Source organism: Gymnoscopelus microlampas (assembly GCF_963454915.1).
Source record: "Gymnoscopelus microlampas genome assembly, chromosome: 3".
Taxonomy (NCBI): domain Eukaryota; kingdom Metazoa; phylum Chordata; class Actinopteri; order Myctophiformes; family Myctophidae; genus Gymnoscopelus; species Gymnoscopelus microlampas.
The window spans coordinates 55,148,848-55,166,648 of record NC_139940.1 but is presented as its reverse complement, the minus strand read 5'-3'; the positions used below and the strand labels follow the sequence as shown (position 1 = coordinate 55,166,648).

The following is a 17,801-nucleotide window of genomic DNA, read 5'->3' as shown; positions in this document are numbered from 1 at the left end:
TAGTATCACTGGTAACACCTGTGAAGGAAGTAAGTAAGAAGAGGCCCAATTTCTTTCCAATATGGCTGCTGTGCATAGAGCCTATTGGCCAAGTGGTAAAGGTGCGTATCACATAGGCTTTGATGCTGACAGCTGTGAAAACCCCCAAAACAAATCTTTAGAGAAAAAGGTTGAGAACCCCTCTGAGTTAGGATTGAGTAGAGCATATTGGGGTCCCACAGATTAAAAAAAAGAAATAAAATAAAATGATCAAGTGGTGGGTCTGTGGCTTAATGTATATCAAACTGGGTCCTTGAAATTAAAAATGGTCTTAAAAGGTTAAGATGAAAGTAAATGCATACCGCACACCAGTATGTACTCCCGTTTGCTAAATGTATTTGGTGGTAAAGTTACCAGTATATACTGTACTTGTGTGCAGACTTCTTTTATTTTCATGACATGTTGAACTTTTGATTCAGTCTTCTGCATTTTTCTCATTGAGAAAAATTGAAAACCACAGCAGTGTTTGTTTCCCAAACAATTTCTGGGTCGCAGACCTGAGGCCGATTTTTAAACAAATTAAACTACAAATGTTTTAATTCATTTAAAGATTCTCAAAAATCTAAAAATTAAAAAAAATCTATTTCCCCCCCAGTTATCCCCAACAGATTAAATCATTTTTCAAAAGAATTTCAGAACTTAAAAAATAAAGAGAAATAAAGATCTTCTATTTTCCCTATTAAAATGGGGACACCTTGGAGCGTCTATACGAACACAATAGACTAATTAAGGCTCTGTTCCATTTAGTGTGGTATAGTGGTTGTCTTATTTTCAAGGACGGCCATAACTCTGAGAGTGTACACATGGAACCAAATGGACCCTTACGGGTCATTTGGTTCCATTTGTACACTCTCAGAGTTACACACCCACCATAAGGGGCCCTTTAGAAACCAAAATGGAGTGTTTCTAGTGAGCCAACATGCACAATATCAGCACCCTGACCAGAATGGAACAGAGCCTTCATTAGTATCATTGGTAACACCTGTGAAGGAAGTAAGAAGAAGCCCAATTTCTTTCCAATATGGCTGCTGTGCATAGAGCATATTGGCCCGTGTTCGGGGGAGGGAAGCCGGGAGGGAGGGTGATATTTGTCACTGCACGTAATCCTACGGGCTATGGTGGCACCTGTCAGCAGGGAGTGTTGGGCGGGAGGAGTAGGACCAAGGCTCTACACTACTTCCTCCTAGTGGGGGCTCCTCACTAGCAGGTGAGTCAGTAGGACACAACAGCAGTGACAACACACTGAGATGTGTGTGGGGAGGAATCAATTGGCATAACGACTAAATTGGGGAGAAAGGGGGATCAAAGGTAGATGATATTGTTTTGTGAAAATAATAGTTAAATATCTCTATATTCTGATATTACTCATTGATAAGAGTGTTTGGTCAGTAACAGGAGTCTCACGTCTCTCCTGCTCTTTAGTAAACAGAAAATGCATTTTGAGGTCGGGATACTTATTTTATCCAATCATGAGAGAGAATTCATACAGGATAAACAAGTGGGGAAAGAAAAAAAAAAGAAAACAAGTGAAATTGGAAGTTATGGCACTAAGAAATGAGCGGACAAAATGTTACTGGAACACGGGTACTCTCTCCTGATTGACTTACATCGACCCGCCTGAAAATGTATTTTCTGTTTATTAGAGAGCTGGATAGACGACGAGAACCTTGTTACTGAACAAACACTCTATATAGCAATGATTACCATCAGAATATAGTGCTTTAACCTTTGTTTTAACAAAAACACATACAAACACATACATATATATATATATATATATATATATATATATATATATATATATATATATATACATTTTTTTTTTTTTTTTTTTTTGGTTAAGAAGGTTAAAGTACTATATTCTGATAGTGATAATTGCTACAGAGCGTTTGTTCGGTCACAGGGGTCTCTCCAGCTCTTTAGTAAACAGAATATAAACACATTTTCAGGTAGGTGACACAATTTAAGCCAATCAGGAGAGAGCACTGACCAGACGCGTCGCTAGGTCTCTACTAGGTCGGGGGCATGTGCCCCTCGTTTTTTTCCGCGGATTTCGCGGATTTGGGTGCTTTTTTCCCCGTTTTTTGTTACTTTATTTCGGTTTTAGGGTTAGGGGTAGGGTTAGGTTAGGGTGATAGATATATAATAAAAAATAAAAAATAAAAACTTAATTTTTTATTTTTTTTATTTTTTTTATTGGTGGCTTTGGATAAAACATTGGTGGCTATAGCCACCGAAGCCCACCCCTAACGACGCCACTGGCACTGACAATGCATTTTCTGTTTAATAAAGAGCTGGAGAGACATGGGAGACTCCTTTTACTGAACAAACACTCTATAGCAATGAGTACTATCAGAATATAGAGCTATTTAACACTTATTTTAACAAAAGCAAATCACTTACCCTACCTTTTAAGTGGTGAATTCCTAATACATGTTTTGTACGTTTGTGCCCCGGGGAGACACAACATTGATTTTCCGGTTCCTCCTGAGCTGAGTAGTTTGTGAACCAGTGGTGTACACTACACTACACTACAGCATGTCTCTGGGGCTGCTGCTGTCTCGCACCATGTTGGCGTAGACCAGCCTGTAGGCCTGCAGCACCTCCTGAGCGGAGGGCCGCAGCGCGGGGTCCGTCCTCTTGCACTCCGTGTGGACCTGGAACAGGTGGAAGTGGGCCACGTCTCCCCCCGCCACCCTCCCCATCAGGTGGCGCGTCACCCCCGGGATCTTCCACACGTCCGTCTTCTCGTCGTAGCCGGGCATGAGTTCGTCGGAGAAAGCCAGGCCGTCGCCCTCGTCGCCGCCGAACGGCCAGAGCTGCTCGGGCGCCACGAAGTCACCCGTCAGCTCCCGGTGGCCGCATTTGGCCAGCAGGCCCTTGGACGCGTCCACCTCCGGCAGGGCGTCCAGGTCGTTGACCTGTAGGGGGATGTTAGCGATTAATCGACTATCGAAGAATTTACTCGATTAATCAATTAAACAAACTTAGACCTGTTAAACCTATACGTTGTTATACCTTTCAATCCGGGGCCGCAGCTGTGTCATTTTAGATGTTGCTATATGTGTAGACTATAGACCACCGAAGTCCTGACGTCATTCGTTCATCCCCAGGTTCGTAAAGTAATTTCGCTATGGATAATAACATTGGGTCATCATAGAATCGTCTCATATAAGAATCGTGGTCCAAAAATAAACTACCTAATTACCTACCTAAAACTACCTAACTAATATAACTGTCTGGGCGATATTGTCAGGGAGGAGGTTCTGTATCGTTTATGATAGTCAGTCACGAAAATGTAACTAATTCGGCGGAAGTAACATTAGCGTATTCTCACCGTCAGTTGATGCTTCATATCCATAAGAGTCAAACCGCCGGGATCATTTGTTTATTTTTGGAACACAGTTCTTATTTGACGCGATATTAAATATGTCTATGGGATTCAGAATGGGGGTGGAAAACCGCAAACCAGGTAGACAAACAAAGGATGTGTAAATTACGTCAGACTTCGGTGCAACATATGTTTTTTGTTTTTGAATAAAAATGTGATTTTTTCCCCCAGAAAACTGTTTTTCACCTGTTTATCGGCCTCAGGTCTAAATGGGTCAATGGAACATTCCACGGTTCTGATTTCCTGGCATTCATTATCGCAAACAAACAATACATACAGTATAATCTGATCTACAAGCTCACAACGTGTCGCAACGCGACACGTTGTGAGCTTGTAGATCGGCTATTTTTGGTAAAAGAGATATGATGTAGATGGAAAAAAGTACAGAGCCAACTCAGGTCCAGTTTACTAAGTCTAGAGACTTTAGGGGTTAAATTAAGCAGCAGTATTTAAAGAAATTGTTTTAGCATTGTCTCTATCTCAGGTACTGCTATGCAGTGGAGTTTGTACTAACTACAGTAATAGTACATTCAGGTTCTCAGGAAAAACCACCCCTTTTCAATTTACCGATGATTGATCGATAAAGGTGAATCAACCATCGTTTAATGATTAAAATGGATTAATTTGCATCCCTACCACCAGGTGGAAGTCGCTGGTCAGCAGGAACTGGGAGAGGGTCTTCTCCAGGCTGTTGGAGTCACACATGACGCGGCGGCCCGCAGGGCTGCCGTGGAGATAGCTGAGGACGGACACGTAGTCCACGGCCAGCCTCAGGCGTACCTGCAGTGGTGGAAAGAACAATTATAGCTTAGGCCAAATTGTCGGCTTTTTGAAAATAGCAGATCTAAAAAAACTCACAAGGCAGCTGCACGTCTGCGATGTTTCAAAGAAAAAAAAAACTAGTATATTTTGATTCCAATACTTACAGGACTTTTACTTGTAACAGTGTTTTTACATTGTGGTATTCATGGATTTAAAGCTAAATAAAATCTTACAACTGAAAATGTTGGTATGACCAAGTCACACAAACATGAATGGGCGATTCGTTAAACAGTATGAAAGGAGGCCCCAAACACTATGGCTGATTCCTAAACAAAAGAGTACAGAAGTCCTGACGTCACTCGTTCATCCCCAGGTTCTTAAAGTATTTTCTCTATGGAGAATAACATTGGGTCATCATAGAATCGTCTCATATAAGAATTGTGGTCCAAAAATAAACAAACTGTCTCGGCGATATTGTCAGGGAGGTGGCTCTGTATCGTTTATGATAGTCAGTCACTATGATAGTCAGTCACTTATATTTGATACAGTCTGTTTCTGGCGAAAATTTAACTAATTCGGCGGAAGTGACATTATCGTTTTCTCACCGTCAGTTCATGCTTCATATCCATAAGAGTTTTTGGAACACAGTTCTTATTTGACGCGATATTAAATACTTCTATGGGGATTCAGAATGGGGGTTGAAAACCGTGAACCAGGTAGACAAACCAAGGATGTGTAAATTACGTCAGACTTCGGTGCTCTATTAACACAATATGTAAAATGATGATGCTTTAATAATATTGCAACTTGCAATTGTCACTCAAATAATTGCTTTTGGCATTGAACATAGGAACATATGAATAAAAAATACATTTCTTAATGCTTTTTAGTATTTAATATCAAAGATATTGCACAGCGCTAGGGCTTTCACCAACTAGTCGACTAGTATAACCACTAGTCGACCTTGTTGGTACTAGTCGAATAGTTTAAAAAAAAAAAAAAAAAAAAAACTTTTTTTTTTTTTAATTTAATTTTTAATGCTATAGTAATGGCCCATCTTACTATTATTATTATCCCCCTGACTTTATTTTTTATCAAAAGGGGGTCAAAAGCATGACCAATAAAAGCCTATTATTGGGCAATGGGGATCCTTGGAGACGCTGCTGTGGTGCTGTGCTGCTGTGCCAGAAGCGCTTCCCTTAAAACGCCATAAAAATAAGGGCAGGAGGATAATAATAATAGTAATATAGTAGTAGGATGGTATTAAAACAGTGCCACCCAAAAAAAAATATATATATATATATATATATATATTTTTTTTTTGGTAATTTTTTTTTTTTTTTTTAAATTTCGACTAGTCGACTACCACTGGGTGAAATTAGTCGACCTGTAAAAATCTCTAGTCGTGAAAGCCCTATAATTAATCATTTTATTGAATCATTTTATACATACATATAAAAAAAGCTGAAATAGCTGATCTACAAGCTAACAAGGCTGATCTACAAGCTAACAACGCGTCACAAAGTGACGCGTTGTATGCTTGTAATCTGCCCTTTTTATATATTTGAAAATGTGTGAACATTTTTCAACATGGAAACGATAATGACAATTATGCAAAAATAATTGCGATTATCTCAAATAATTGTGATTAGACAATCGGATAATCGCAATTATGTAATAATTGTGTAATAATTCATGAAATGATGTAATAATTGTGACAGGCCTAGTTCAAATGCTCCAATATTAAAATGATAACTGAAAATAGCCTATCTACAAGCTCTCAATGCATCTGCGCAGACGCATTGAGAGCTTGTAGATCGGCTATTTTCACGGCGCAACACGCTTCCATAGACATAGACATTTCCAAGACATTCAGCTGGCTTCTATGGAATCCAAATGACTGAAATCAGTCATGGTGACTGAGAACTTTAATCCATAAGTATTGCTACTTTTACCCAAGTAAAACGTGGCGTACCTGCCAGGTGTCGTGATGCTGGTGTCTCTCCTGTGCCAGCACAGTGTCCAGGTTGAGCAGGGAGCCCAGCGGGTGGTACTCGGTGACCAGGCTGTGCTCCTCCGGACACAGGCCCACCAGCTGCACCACCTGGGGGCCCTGCAGGGCCTGCAGCATGGACACGCCGTGGAGGAAGTCCTCCTGGTACTCCGGAGAGGACAGCTTGGACAGCGCCACCTTCTGACCTCTCCACTCCGACAGGAACACCTGGACGACACACACACACACGAGCTGGTCAGGTTAACACGGCTAAGCTATTTCTCAGGAGAATTTGTGACATTCCTATCTGCTTGCTCCTTGTGTTTGATTCTCAAGATGTTAAAGAAAGGCTATTGTTTTCATTTTATTTTTTTGTAGAGACCTTTTCAGCCCTGGTTACATTTGGCTACACTGCCAATTGAACAAAATACAATTTAGTACACTAAATGTATATAATAGCAAATGCATAAATATAACGGCAGTGAAGTGCGTGCATGCATGCAAAAAGGCTAAATAGTTTTAATTTCAAGGACCACCGTAACTCTGAGAGTGTATAAATGGAACCAAATGGACCCTAGGTTCCATTTGTACACTCTCAGAGTTACAGACCTGTTCAGGTCATTTGGAACCCCCTGTAGGAATAATCAAAGGGATAGTTCACCCCCAAAATGATGTGTGTTTAGTTTACATGTGGCTACACTGCTGACAAGACTATTGATATTGCACCTATTAAGATCTGTGGCCGATTCTCCAAATGGCTTATAATTGTTATAAATCGATAAGTTCTCACGCTTTCAAGATGTGAAAGCGCTGTGAGCTTGTATATCTGCTATTTTTGAATAGCCAACGCAAAAATCTAAAATGACACAGATGCATTCCCAGTTTTAATGGGTTTTAAATCAAGTCGCTGTAGTGCAATGCATTTTTTTATGTGACTTTGTCCTGTTATGGTCCAAAGGTACAGTGTGACAGGAGATGTAGTCGGCCCTCAGGTATTTTCAATATTTTCAAATGTAACCCCCTTTAATTACAGGTTTAGACACCCCTGACCTAACATGATGCCAGTACTGTGCCAACCAAACAGTCAGGGAACGTGGAGGAGGACATGATACCTGCTTCACAGCTCCCTGGCCGATCAGCTTCAACTTGCGCACTTCGGCGTTGATGTGCGGACACTGCAGCCAGGGCGAGCAGTTCTTCATGGCGGCCATTTTGAAGTGCCTGGGAGGGCAGCCCACGTGAGGGGACGTGGGGTGCTGCTGGTCGCTCTGGTACACGGAGTCCAGGTAGATGTAGATCAACACGTTGGCGAACAGCAGAGCCGCCAGACACACGAACACCACCGGGACGCTGCGGGACGCCCCGCTTCTGCTGGTCCCGCCCATGACGCTCCGACCGGGTCTCTCAGCTGGAGAAGAAAATATAATCTTAAATAGGGTAGTTGGGAACCGGAGAAACCGGATCCAACATTGAGGAACCGGATTCGGTTCAATCACATTTGGAACTGGTTTTATCACACTGTCAGAGCTGGTATGTGGACTTCACGTCTGCTATACACGAATCCACGGAGCGCTGCCCTGTAGGTGGCGCCGCCATTGCTGCGGTGTCAGACTCGATCAGCTGCTGCTGCGCGGTGTCAGTCAGCTGCAGTCACTGGCTGCTCACGTTACTCTTTTACCTGCTTTTTACTAACTTTTACTAACACTAACTTTACAAAGATGTACAGAAAATCGGGACGAACCTGCGTAGTTTATGGCTGCTCCAACAGCCAAGCAGGTAAAGAGTAACGTGAACAGACGGACAGAACCGCAGCAGCAGCTGACTGAGTTTGACACCGCAGCGATGGCGGCGCCACCTACAGGGCAGCGCTCCGTGGATTCGTGTATACAATCACAATACTGGTGGTTCTCAAACGTTTTAATTTCAACTACAGACCTTTACAGGTCCATTTTGAACCCCCTGTAGGAATAATTAAAGGGATAGTTCACCCCCAAAATGACTTTTTTTTCCTATCGATTAGTCACCCCATGGAGACTTGAATTCATGGAATTCAGCGGTTCCGGTAGGAGACACAAAGAGTCTCCTTTGTATATCGTGCCGGAACCGCTGCCTACCGGTCTGCCGGTCATCAAATTATTGGCTTTGGAATGTGGCAAAAAACAAAAATATCCATGAATTCAAGTCTCCATGGGGTGACTAATCGATAGAAAAAAAGTAATGTTTTGGAACTTTTGGGTCAATTAAGGAACGGGACCGTTAAAGAGTTCATCGTTAAGGAACCGGAATCGCTAAAATCCTAAAAAAAACAAAAACTAATTATAACAATAAATATAAACATATACATTAAACACGGAAGACCAGATAGAATCAATCACAACATGGCACAGCTTACAGTCCACACACACACACACACACACACACACACACACACACACACACACACACACACACACACACACACACACACACACACACACACACACACACACACACACACACTTTATCAGAGTCAATTATCAGAGTAGACTAGTGGTCACGTCACAACAGTGTTAAAGGAATACTTGTAATGGAGATTTTAATGAAAGCCAGCCTGTTCTTCTATCTATTCTGTACCGTCTAACTTTAACTGAACCATAGAGGTTTAAACTCACAGCAGGGGTCTTTAGTCAAACTACTCCTCACAGCTACAGCTGTCAATCTAACAGCTGAGCTCTTTCCCCCATGCTACATTCACTGTGTCAGCGATTTGCTATGTTTGTGTCGATCTTATCTTTAGTCCAGACCTTCTATGACCATTTAGGAGAGCATCTTTAACTGTGTATCTGTCTCTCTTATAATTAGTACATACCTTATATGACTATTTAGGATAGTATCTTTGGTACAATGTGGACTATAAAGACTGTGTAAGATGGGTGTTGAGGAGGCGTGTGCCCCAAATGGGCTGTTGGTCAGGCCAGGAGGCCTGGCTCTACCGATCTGTGTATGCTGTCTGCTCTGCTGAGATCTTCCAAATAAATGACCTTAAAACTTCACCCGAATGGAATATTATTAAATATAATATTGCTATTACATACTTCACCCAAAACACAATTGAAAATAAAAAGATTATTTTTTTGTTTTATGTCGCATTTCTAAAACTATACAATATGAAAAAAAAGTATAATATAAACTCTAAAACAACTCTCACAGTGTAATTACTGATGAGCCTACTGATGATCCAGGTTCAAAGGGAAAGTTTTGAATATTTCTCTTGTTAATATCGGTCTCCTGTTAACTTCAATTATTCAAATATTGGATTATTGGCTCAGGAATGCAACAAAAACATCTCCATGAATTCAAGGCTTCATGGGGTCAGTAATTGATAGAAAATAAGTCATTTTGGGGTAAAGTAGTCCTTTAAACTTTAAAGTCAAGAGTTGTCAATGCAATTATAACACACACACACACACACACACACACACACACACACACACACACACACACACACACACACACAAGAATGGCTGCTATTCCATCCATTGCTTGTATTTCCATGACAGTAGAATGGCTGATATTCCATACATGTATTCCTTAACACTATTACAATATAACAGTCAATGCATTTTCCTACTCTATAGGTGACTCACTTCGCGAAAATGCATTTCTATGTCCTTAGAGGCATTCTAGTTTGTAGCTCCAATAATGAATTGCTTTGTTGGGGTCAGCTTGTTGTCATCTAGTTTCATGTCCATTTGAAAGTTGTGGCAGAAAACGTGTATTTTAGTCAAATATCTCCAGACAGTGTTACTCCACAACATTCACATGAACCACACCACGGTCAACCACATTCGGGATACACATCGACTTTCACAACATCACTAAACACATGCGAACTTAATTCCTTCGAAAAGCACATACGTGCAGTAGGCCAAGGGTTCCCAAACTAGACCCCGCAAAATAATCATGTTTGAACTGGGGACCCCCCACCCTGACAAGCACTTGGAATTGTTTGAGTTGAGGCATTCCATTTAGTTTGACCTGGTCCACAAATAAATATTGTGGAAAAATAATATGATCTACACAGGCTCACGTGAGCTTGCAGATCTGCTGTTTTCACAATGTCTTTCTTTAGTAATATTTGACAATTTGGCCAATTTGATATTAAAAAGGTCTTAAAGGTCATCATTCATTTGTAACTTTAGAAATGTGCAGCCAGATACCCTGTATACACTGTGCATCGGTTTGTTTAATGTTGAGTGAGAAGACAATGTTGCACATTAAGCTTAATCATCTGGGGACCCCCCAATTTGGGGACCCCCAGTTTGAGAACCCTTGCAGGCTGTAATATGACAAAAGTACAAAAGTATTGGTATCAAAATGTTCTTAGTGCCAAAAGTAAAAGTACTATTTTTACTATTATTATGCAGAATGTGAATGTCCCATTTCACAAGTTTTCAAATGTATAAAAATAGCAGATCTACAAGCTCACAATGTTCTTATGTGTTCTAATAATACAAAGTAATTATTAACTAAAGTTTACAAATAATTGTAGTGGAGTAAAAGTACAGTTTTTGCCTTTGAGATGTATAGTGGAGTAGCCCTGAAACATGACTGATGTGAACCATGGCTAATAGTGGAGTAGAAGTAGAAGTACTGGAAATTGGAAATACTCCAGTAAAGTAAAAAAAAAAAAAACCTCAACATTGTACTTAAGTACAGTACCTGAGTACATACTTATTACTTTACACCACTGCCCATAATCGTGTCAACATACCACAGGTCCATTACATCGGTTCAGTGAATGAAGTTTCCACACGCAGGTGAAACAGTGTTCAGTAGCATTTATCTACATACCTTCTGGTTCCAGACTTCACATGACGACACAGTGATACATGCGTCACAGAATAACACGTCTCAGTCACAACACTAACGCTTGAGACGCCATTAAAAACATTTTTTTTAAAAAGGACAAACATTCACGTGTGTAAACCATAAACACCACAGACTGTAAACACCCGGAAGAGTCAAGTACACGCTGCTGTTCAACAACGAACACTTCCGGTCAGGTCAAGTTCTATCACAATAAAAGCTTTTTTTTTTCTTTTTTCTTTTTTTTGACAAAAATATCAACATTACAATACAAATATTAAACAGAACGAAATGCACTTACAATACTGAAAAAAATAAAAATAAAAAGATAAGCTCGAGGTTATAGACCTTTGGCAATCACAGATTCTTCTGGTTTTCATAGCTTGTGTTTGTAGGCTACAATGTTTTAGGTTTATAAGTATGTATGACAATTTTATTTTTAACCGTATGATGACAATACTACGGCTTTAAAAACAACAATATTTGGACGTTGGTCTATCACAATAAAAAAGTTTGACTTTTATTTTGTGCCTCCTCTCCTCTCCTCTCCTCTCCTCTCCTCTCCTCTCCTCTCCCCCAACAACAAATTCAGCATTTATTTATTTAGGTTGACTTATAATCTTTAACCTGTTTATTTATTCATGAATGTCCGCTGTCTCTGCGGAGAATAATAATTTGTGTTAAATTATTATGGGATCAATTAAGAGCTCCGGCAGAGTCCCCCCTCTCCCCCCACAGACTTTTCAGTCCCTGTAAAGGGATACATGTCAATATAAACAGTGGAATGTCAACATAAACAGTGTGGAACAAAACCAAAATAAAGCCAGAGGGATGTCTTTCTGCAAGACAAAAACACACCTGCATAAATGATATAGTGGCTGATAGCTGGAAAAAATACTATATATATATATATATATATATATATATATATATATATATATATATATATATATATATATATATATATATATATATATATATATATATATATATATATATCGAGGTGAGGTAAGGAGCCTAAGATATATATATATAAGATATATATTGATATGTTGATCAGAGTTCTGCCTATGTCTTAGGCTCCTTACCTCACCTCGATCAGTGCTTGATTGATTTTCCGATTTGCCTATCAGACCCTCAGCCTGATCTGGCAGGTTGCCATAGCAACCAGATACAGGAAGTCTGACCTCTTTATCACATGACCGAGGTTGGGAGTTTGGGAGGTTGGGACCAGAGGTTAGGGCCGCAAAACAAAGCAGGGAGGGAGGAGAGGAGAGGAGCCGAGAGGAGAGGCCAGAGGTCTGGTTTAAAGGGAGGCTAGGCTCAAAGTTACCTAGTCTCCCTTTAAACCAGACTGTCTAGACCAGTGGTAACCAACCTTTTCAAGCCCAAGAGCACATTTTATTTCCAATTGTAAGCCATGATCTACCACTAAAATATGTTAAAAAAAAAAAACACTTGCATGATTGCAATTTCTGACAGGCTCAATGCATGTGCATACATCCACATAAAGACTAGTAGTTTAAATACGAATAAAGATGATAGTTATATAATCAATGCCTAAATATTAAGAAAAACGTATTAGAAATATAAATATTAGGACACAAATACAAATAAACTTCTTTGTTTTTTAAATAAAACAAAACACAAAGGACATGAAATAAATTGCTTTTACAGATTTCTTCTCTTCAATGCACAATATTTAGTTTCTCAGTTCTCAATTTCTCAGAATTTTCACATTTACAGATATTCTGATCAAATGACAAAAATGCGTCCATGACCATATATTTGCACAGATATGGTGACAGATACAATACTCTCAGGATCAGCCCACCTTTAATGAGACTTCTATGACTGCACATTATCTGCAAGCCATTTGAAATCTGGTTGATATAGTGAATGCCAGTCTGAGGCAGTCATTAAGATGTGAGTCAGTCTTACGAGTTCTAAACTTGGATTTTATTATGTTCAAGTAGGCATGCAGCTTAAGTGCACAAGACACAATCAGGGGATACTTCACAAGTGACCAGGTTTCTAGCTCTGCCCTCCAGTTGGTAGTCAGTTAGTAGTTCAAAAAATCTCCATTTCAACACCTCTAGACAGATAATCATTCATCACACTGTTACTGTTACTTGACATAATGATACTAATAATAATAATAATAATAATAATAATAATAACTAGAAAAAGTGCTCCTCGGAGCACAACTCTCCGCTGTTGGGAATGTTGGGAATGTTCTATCTGTATAAGTGTCCTATCCGTCCTGTCTGTATAAGTGTCCTATCCCTCCTGTCTGTATAAGTGTCCTATCCGTCCTGTCTATGTAAGTGTCCTATCCATCCTGTCTGTGTAAGTGTCCTATCCGTCCTGTCTGTGTAAGTGTCCTATCCAATTGTTACAGTATCCGCCATTTCTCAACCATTTCGTGATTGTTCCTGTCTTACCTCACTCTTACCAGACTTGTGTTGGGAATGTTGGGAATGTTCTAATTCTTATGTTCTAACTGTCCTATCCATCCTGTCTGTATAAGTGTCCGATCCGTCCTGTCTGTATAAGTGTCCTATCCGTCCTGTCTATGTAAGTGTCCTATCCCTCCTGTCTGTGTAAGTGTCCTATCCCTCCTGTCTGTATAAGTGTCCTATCCGTCCTGTCTGTATACTGTAAGTGTCCTATCCGTCCTGTCTGTATACTGTAAGTGTCCTATCCGTCCTGTCTGTGTAAGTGTCATATCCCTCCTGTCTATGTAAGTGTCCTATCCGTCCTGTCTGTGTAAGTGTTCTATCCGTCCTGTCTGTATAAGTGTCCTATCCGTCCTGTCTGTATAAGTGTCCTATCCGTCCTGTCTGTATAAGTGTCCTATCCGTCCTGTCTGTGTACTGTAAGTGTCCTATCCGTCTGTGTAAGTGTCATATCCCTCCTGTCTATATAAGTGTCCTATCTGTCCTATCTGCCAATTATGTATCAGCCATGCAGCCATTTCGTGATGGTTCCTGTCTTACCTCACTTTGACAGTGGCAAAGACACTGTCAAAGTGACGCCATGTATTTATACAGTATTTCACCGTATTGTCACGTGTCACGTGAGGCTTGACCAATCGGTGTGTCATATTTAGAAAGTGAAAACAATACTCTCCTGCGGAGAGTAATAAAAATATAGCTGCAAGCAGCGATAATACAGGGCCAGACATGGAAACTAGAGAGAGAGAGAGAGAGAGAGAGAGAGAGAGAGAGAGAGAGAGAGAGAGAGTTTGTGTGTTTGTTTGACAGCTTACTAGTAGAGAGAGAGAGAGAGAGTGGCTCCATTTGACTACACAACACAGCCATCATGGGAGAGAGAGAGAGAGAGAGAGAGAGAGAGAGAGAGAGAGAGAGAGAGAGAGAGAGAGAGAGAGAGAGAGAGATATGGATACTGGAGAGAAAGAGAGAGAGAGATGGAAACTGGAGAGAGAGAGAGAGAGAGAGAGCGCCATGGAAACGGAATAGATTGAGATTGTAGATCGGCTATTTTCAGAATGAAGTATGTCATACGTTGAAAAACGTACTCTCAAATATGCATTTCAGGTTATCTTTACTGTGAGTGGTTGAAATTCAGAGGCACGTTTCTATACTCGTGTATATTCCTTGATAGAAAAACTTCACACGACTCCGTAGTAAAAATAATCACCAAAAGATTTATTCCAAAACCAAAAAGTGTTCCCTGGTTACAAAGTCATCTAAAGCAAGTTCTCAAACAAAAAGATATACTACGGTCAAAAAACTGTGTCGCTCTGACCTCCTTTAAGCATCAACTGAATCTGCACAGCACTACAAACACACACAGGTGATATACATCCTAATCAGCACTGCCCTGGGCACACTCAGGTGTTAGCAAATGTCAATCAGCACTGCCCTGGGCACACTCAGGTGTTAGCAATTGTCAATTAACTTATCAGTTACACAATATGAGCTCTCTTCTTAAAGCTACAGTAACAGCATTCATTTTAACATAAAGATCCTCATCATGAATTAAACAACTTAACTTGTTTAAACCTTTTTTAACTTAGCTTATTTAACAATCATAAACTTTGATAAACATGAACTGTTTAGGCAAAATACAAAACACAAAATAAGCAGTTATTGATATAATAAACACAATAATCAAACTTGGCTCTCACATACCGGCCCCTAATTGTACTCTTAACTGGAGGCAATTACAAAACTATATAAAATACATGGAGCCAAAGACATTAAAGTCACTCTGTGTCTTCTTTTTTTTTTTTTTTCCCCCGTTGTTTGATTTACCGTTTACCTTTACTTGGCTATGTGTGTAAAGGGAAGGGGGGGGCATTGTCTGTATGTAGGACCTTGAAAGCACTGCCTCACTCAGCCTCCTGGAGGAGGCAAATCTTCGTTATGGGCCTGTCGAGCGAACTGGTTTTCGTCTTGATACGGACCTGACGTACCAGTCCATACTTGTCTGGGATTGTCTGGATGATTCTTCCCATGACCCAGGAGTTGCGTGGTGCGCAGTCGTCGACGATCAACACAACGTCTCCAATGGCAAAGTTGCGAGATGGACGAGTCCACTTGTGGCGCTCTTGCAGCTGTGGAAGATATTCTCTTGTCCATCGCTTCCAGAATATGTCCGCCATATACTGGACCTGTTTCCACCTCCTGCGTGCAAACAGATCCTGTCTATCGAACAGGCCTGGCGGTAGAGACGGCTTAGTCTTGAGGAGCAAGAGGTGGTTTGGCGTAAGCGCTTCCAAATCATTTGGGTCGCTAGACATCTTGGTTATAGGCCGACTGTTGATGATGGCCTCTGCCTCACATAGCAGGGTGTGTAGGCCCTCCTCGTCGAGGGTCTGTAGCTTAAGAGTGGTGCTGAGGATCTTCCTTACAGACCTGATCAGTCTCTCCCAGACTCCTCCATGGCGGGAGCCGGTGGGAGGATTAAACATCCACTGGATGCCACTCTGACGTAGAGTGTCCTCGATCGCTGAGCTATTCCACTCTGCAATGGCTCTCTTAAGTTCACGCTCAGCTCCAACGAAATTCGTTCCATTGTCTGAGCGTAGGATTTTCACCTGACCTCTTCTAGCTATGAAGCGGCGAAGAGCATGTATAAAGGAATCGGTATCCAGTGAAGACGCTACCTCTAAGTGTATTGCACGTACTGTCAAGCATGTAAAGATGACACCGTACCTTTTCACCATACTTCGTCCACGTTTTACTTCGAATGGGCCGAAGTAGTCCACTCCAGTGTTGGTGAATGGAGGCTCGTCCGGCAGGACTCTGTCTCTAGGAAGGTCAGCCATCTGCTGTTGTCCTGCAGCTCCATGTGAGCGTCTGCAAACATGGCACTTGGAAAGGATTCTCCTTATAGCAGAGTTTGCGCCAGGGATCCAATACTTTGATCGCAACTTGGAGAGCACATGATTGCGACCGCTGTGGGCCAGGTTCTCATGGATCTCCCTGAGGATCAGGTTTGCGACATGAAGATTCTTGTCCAGGATTACTGGTTGCTTTGACTCCTCCGGCATAGCTGCCCTGCTGAGTCTTCCTCCTACTCTGAGGATGCCCTCTTGGAGGACTGGATTGAGTTTACAAAGGCTACTGCTTCTCTTTACGCCTTCACCTCTTTGAAGTGCAGCAATTTCTTTGGAGAATGTCTTTTGTTGACAGTAGCGAAGGATCTCCTGCTCCGCTTCTGTAAGGTTCTCCACAGTGAGCTTAAGAGAGTCTGCTTTCAAGAGACTTGCCTTGAAGCTCTTCATCTCCCTCTGTACCTCAAGTGGAGAGAAAGTAGTATCCAACTCTTTCCTTTTACGCCCGAGGCTCATTAGAATGCTCTTGAGCTTAAGCATCCAAGCGACTGCCTTCTTAAGGCGAATCCAGGAAGAGTAATACTGCATGAACTCCAGCACAGCGTCTGTTTGATCTGTAACTGCAGTAGCACTGACCACAGCGTTCCTTACCTCTGGGTCCTCTGTGGTTAGGTCCCCAGGGTGGTCTAAGTTCTCGGGCCATTCTCCCATAGGCTTGGTGAGAAAGTCCGGCCCCTGTAACCAAGAGTGGGTTTGGATGAATTTCTCTGCCTTGAGTCCCCTTGATGCATAGTCTGCAGGGTTCAATGAAGTATTGACATATCTCCACTGACATGGTTTAGAGGTCTTCAAGATGGTCTCCACTCTGTTTGCAACAAAAGTGCGGAATCTGCTTGTTCTATTTCTTATATACTTCAGCACGGTTGTGCTGTCCGTCCAGAACACGGACTCCTCGAGTTCCATCTGCAGTTCCGATTTCAACATCTTGTCCATACGAGCAGCCATGGTAGCTGCAGTGAGCTCCATGCGTGGAATTGTCATGGGCTTGAGTGGAGCCACTCTGGCCTTTCCCATGACAAATGCACAGTGGACCATGTTGTTGCTGTTCCTCAGTAGCATGTAGCTAACTGTCCCGTAACCTTCTTCGCTCGCATCGGCGAAGTGGTGAAGCTGACAGAATACTGCCTCACCAAAGCCTGCAAGCTTGAAACACCTTGGGACTCTGATGTCCACCAGCTGGTGTAGCTCTGCTCTCCATGTAGACCATTCACGAGCTAACTCATCAGGTATCAGGTCATCCCAGCCTAACTTCCGTCTGCAGAGCTCTTGCAGGATTCCCTTGGCTGGTAGCACGACTGGTGCCAGGATACCCAATGGGTCGTAAACAGAACTCACTAAGGAAAGGAGGTTTCTCCTGGTAGGTACCTTGTCTGGTATGATGACCTTGAACCTGAAGCTGTCTG

The 17,801-nt window shown here is 41.5% G+C and overlaps 1 protein-coding gene across 2 annotated transcripts; it reads right to left on the bottom strand.

The window, feature by feature from the left end:
* Positions 1–1,873: 1,873 nt before the first annotated feature.
* Positions 1,874–11,176, bottom strand: pomk (protein O-mannose kinase). Of its 2 annotated transcripts, none has more exons than XM_084053054.1 (5): positions 11,015–11,176; positions 7,298–7,593; positions 6,168–6,413; positions 4,067–4,210; positions 1,874–2,960 (listed from the first exon to the last, which is right to left on the bottom strand). In XM_084053054.1, the coding sequence occupies exons 2-5, from the start codon at positions 7,568–7,570 to the stop codon at positions 2,571–2,573; spliced, it is 1,053 nt and encodes a 350-aa protein (XP_083909180.1). In that variant the 5' UTR covers positions 7,571–7,593; positions 11,015–11,176; the 3' UTR covers positions 1,874–2,570. The 2 variants fall into 2 exon arrangements, with proteins under 2 accessions (XP_083909180.1, XP_083909179.1); XM_084053053.1 differs by having other exon boundaries at positions 11,019–11,176.
* Between the last annotated feature and the right edge of the window lie 6,625 nt (positions 11,177–17,801).

What these genes read in the sequence shown, in the direction of transcription:
- pomk (XM_084053054.1), bottom strand. Translation starts at nt 7,570, where the DNA reads ATGGGCGGGACCAGCAGAAGCGGGGCGTCCCGCAGCGTCCCGGTGGTG. An exon ending in GCCAGGGAGCTGTGAAGCAG is followed by an intron (nt 6,414 to 7,297) that starts GTATCATGTCCT and finishes TGTGTCGTCCAG; the next exon opens with GTGTTCCTGTCGGAGTGGAG. An exon ending in AGCATCACGACACCTGGCAG is followed by an intron (nt 4,211 to 6,167) that starts GTACGCCACGTT and finishes CCACCACTGCAG; the next exon opens with GTACGCCTGAGGCTGGCCGT.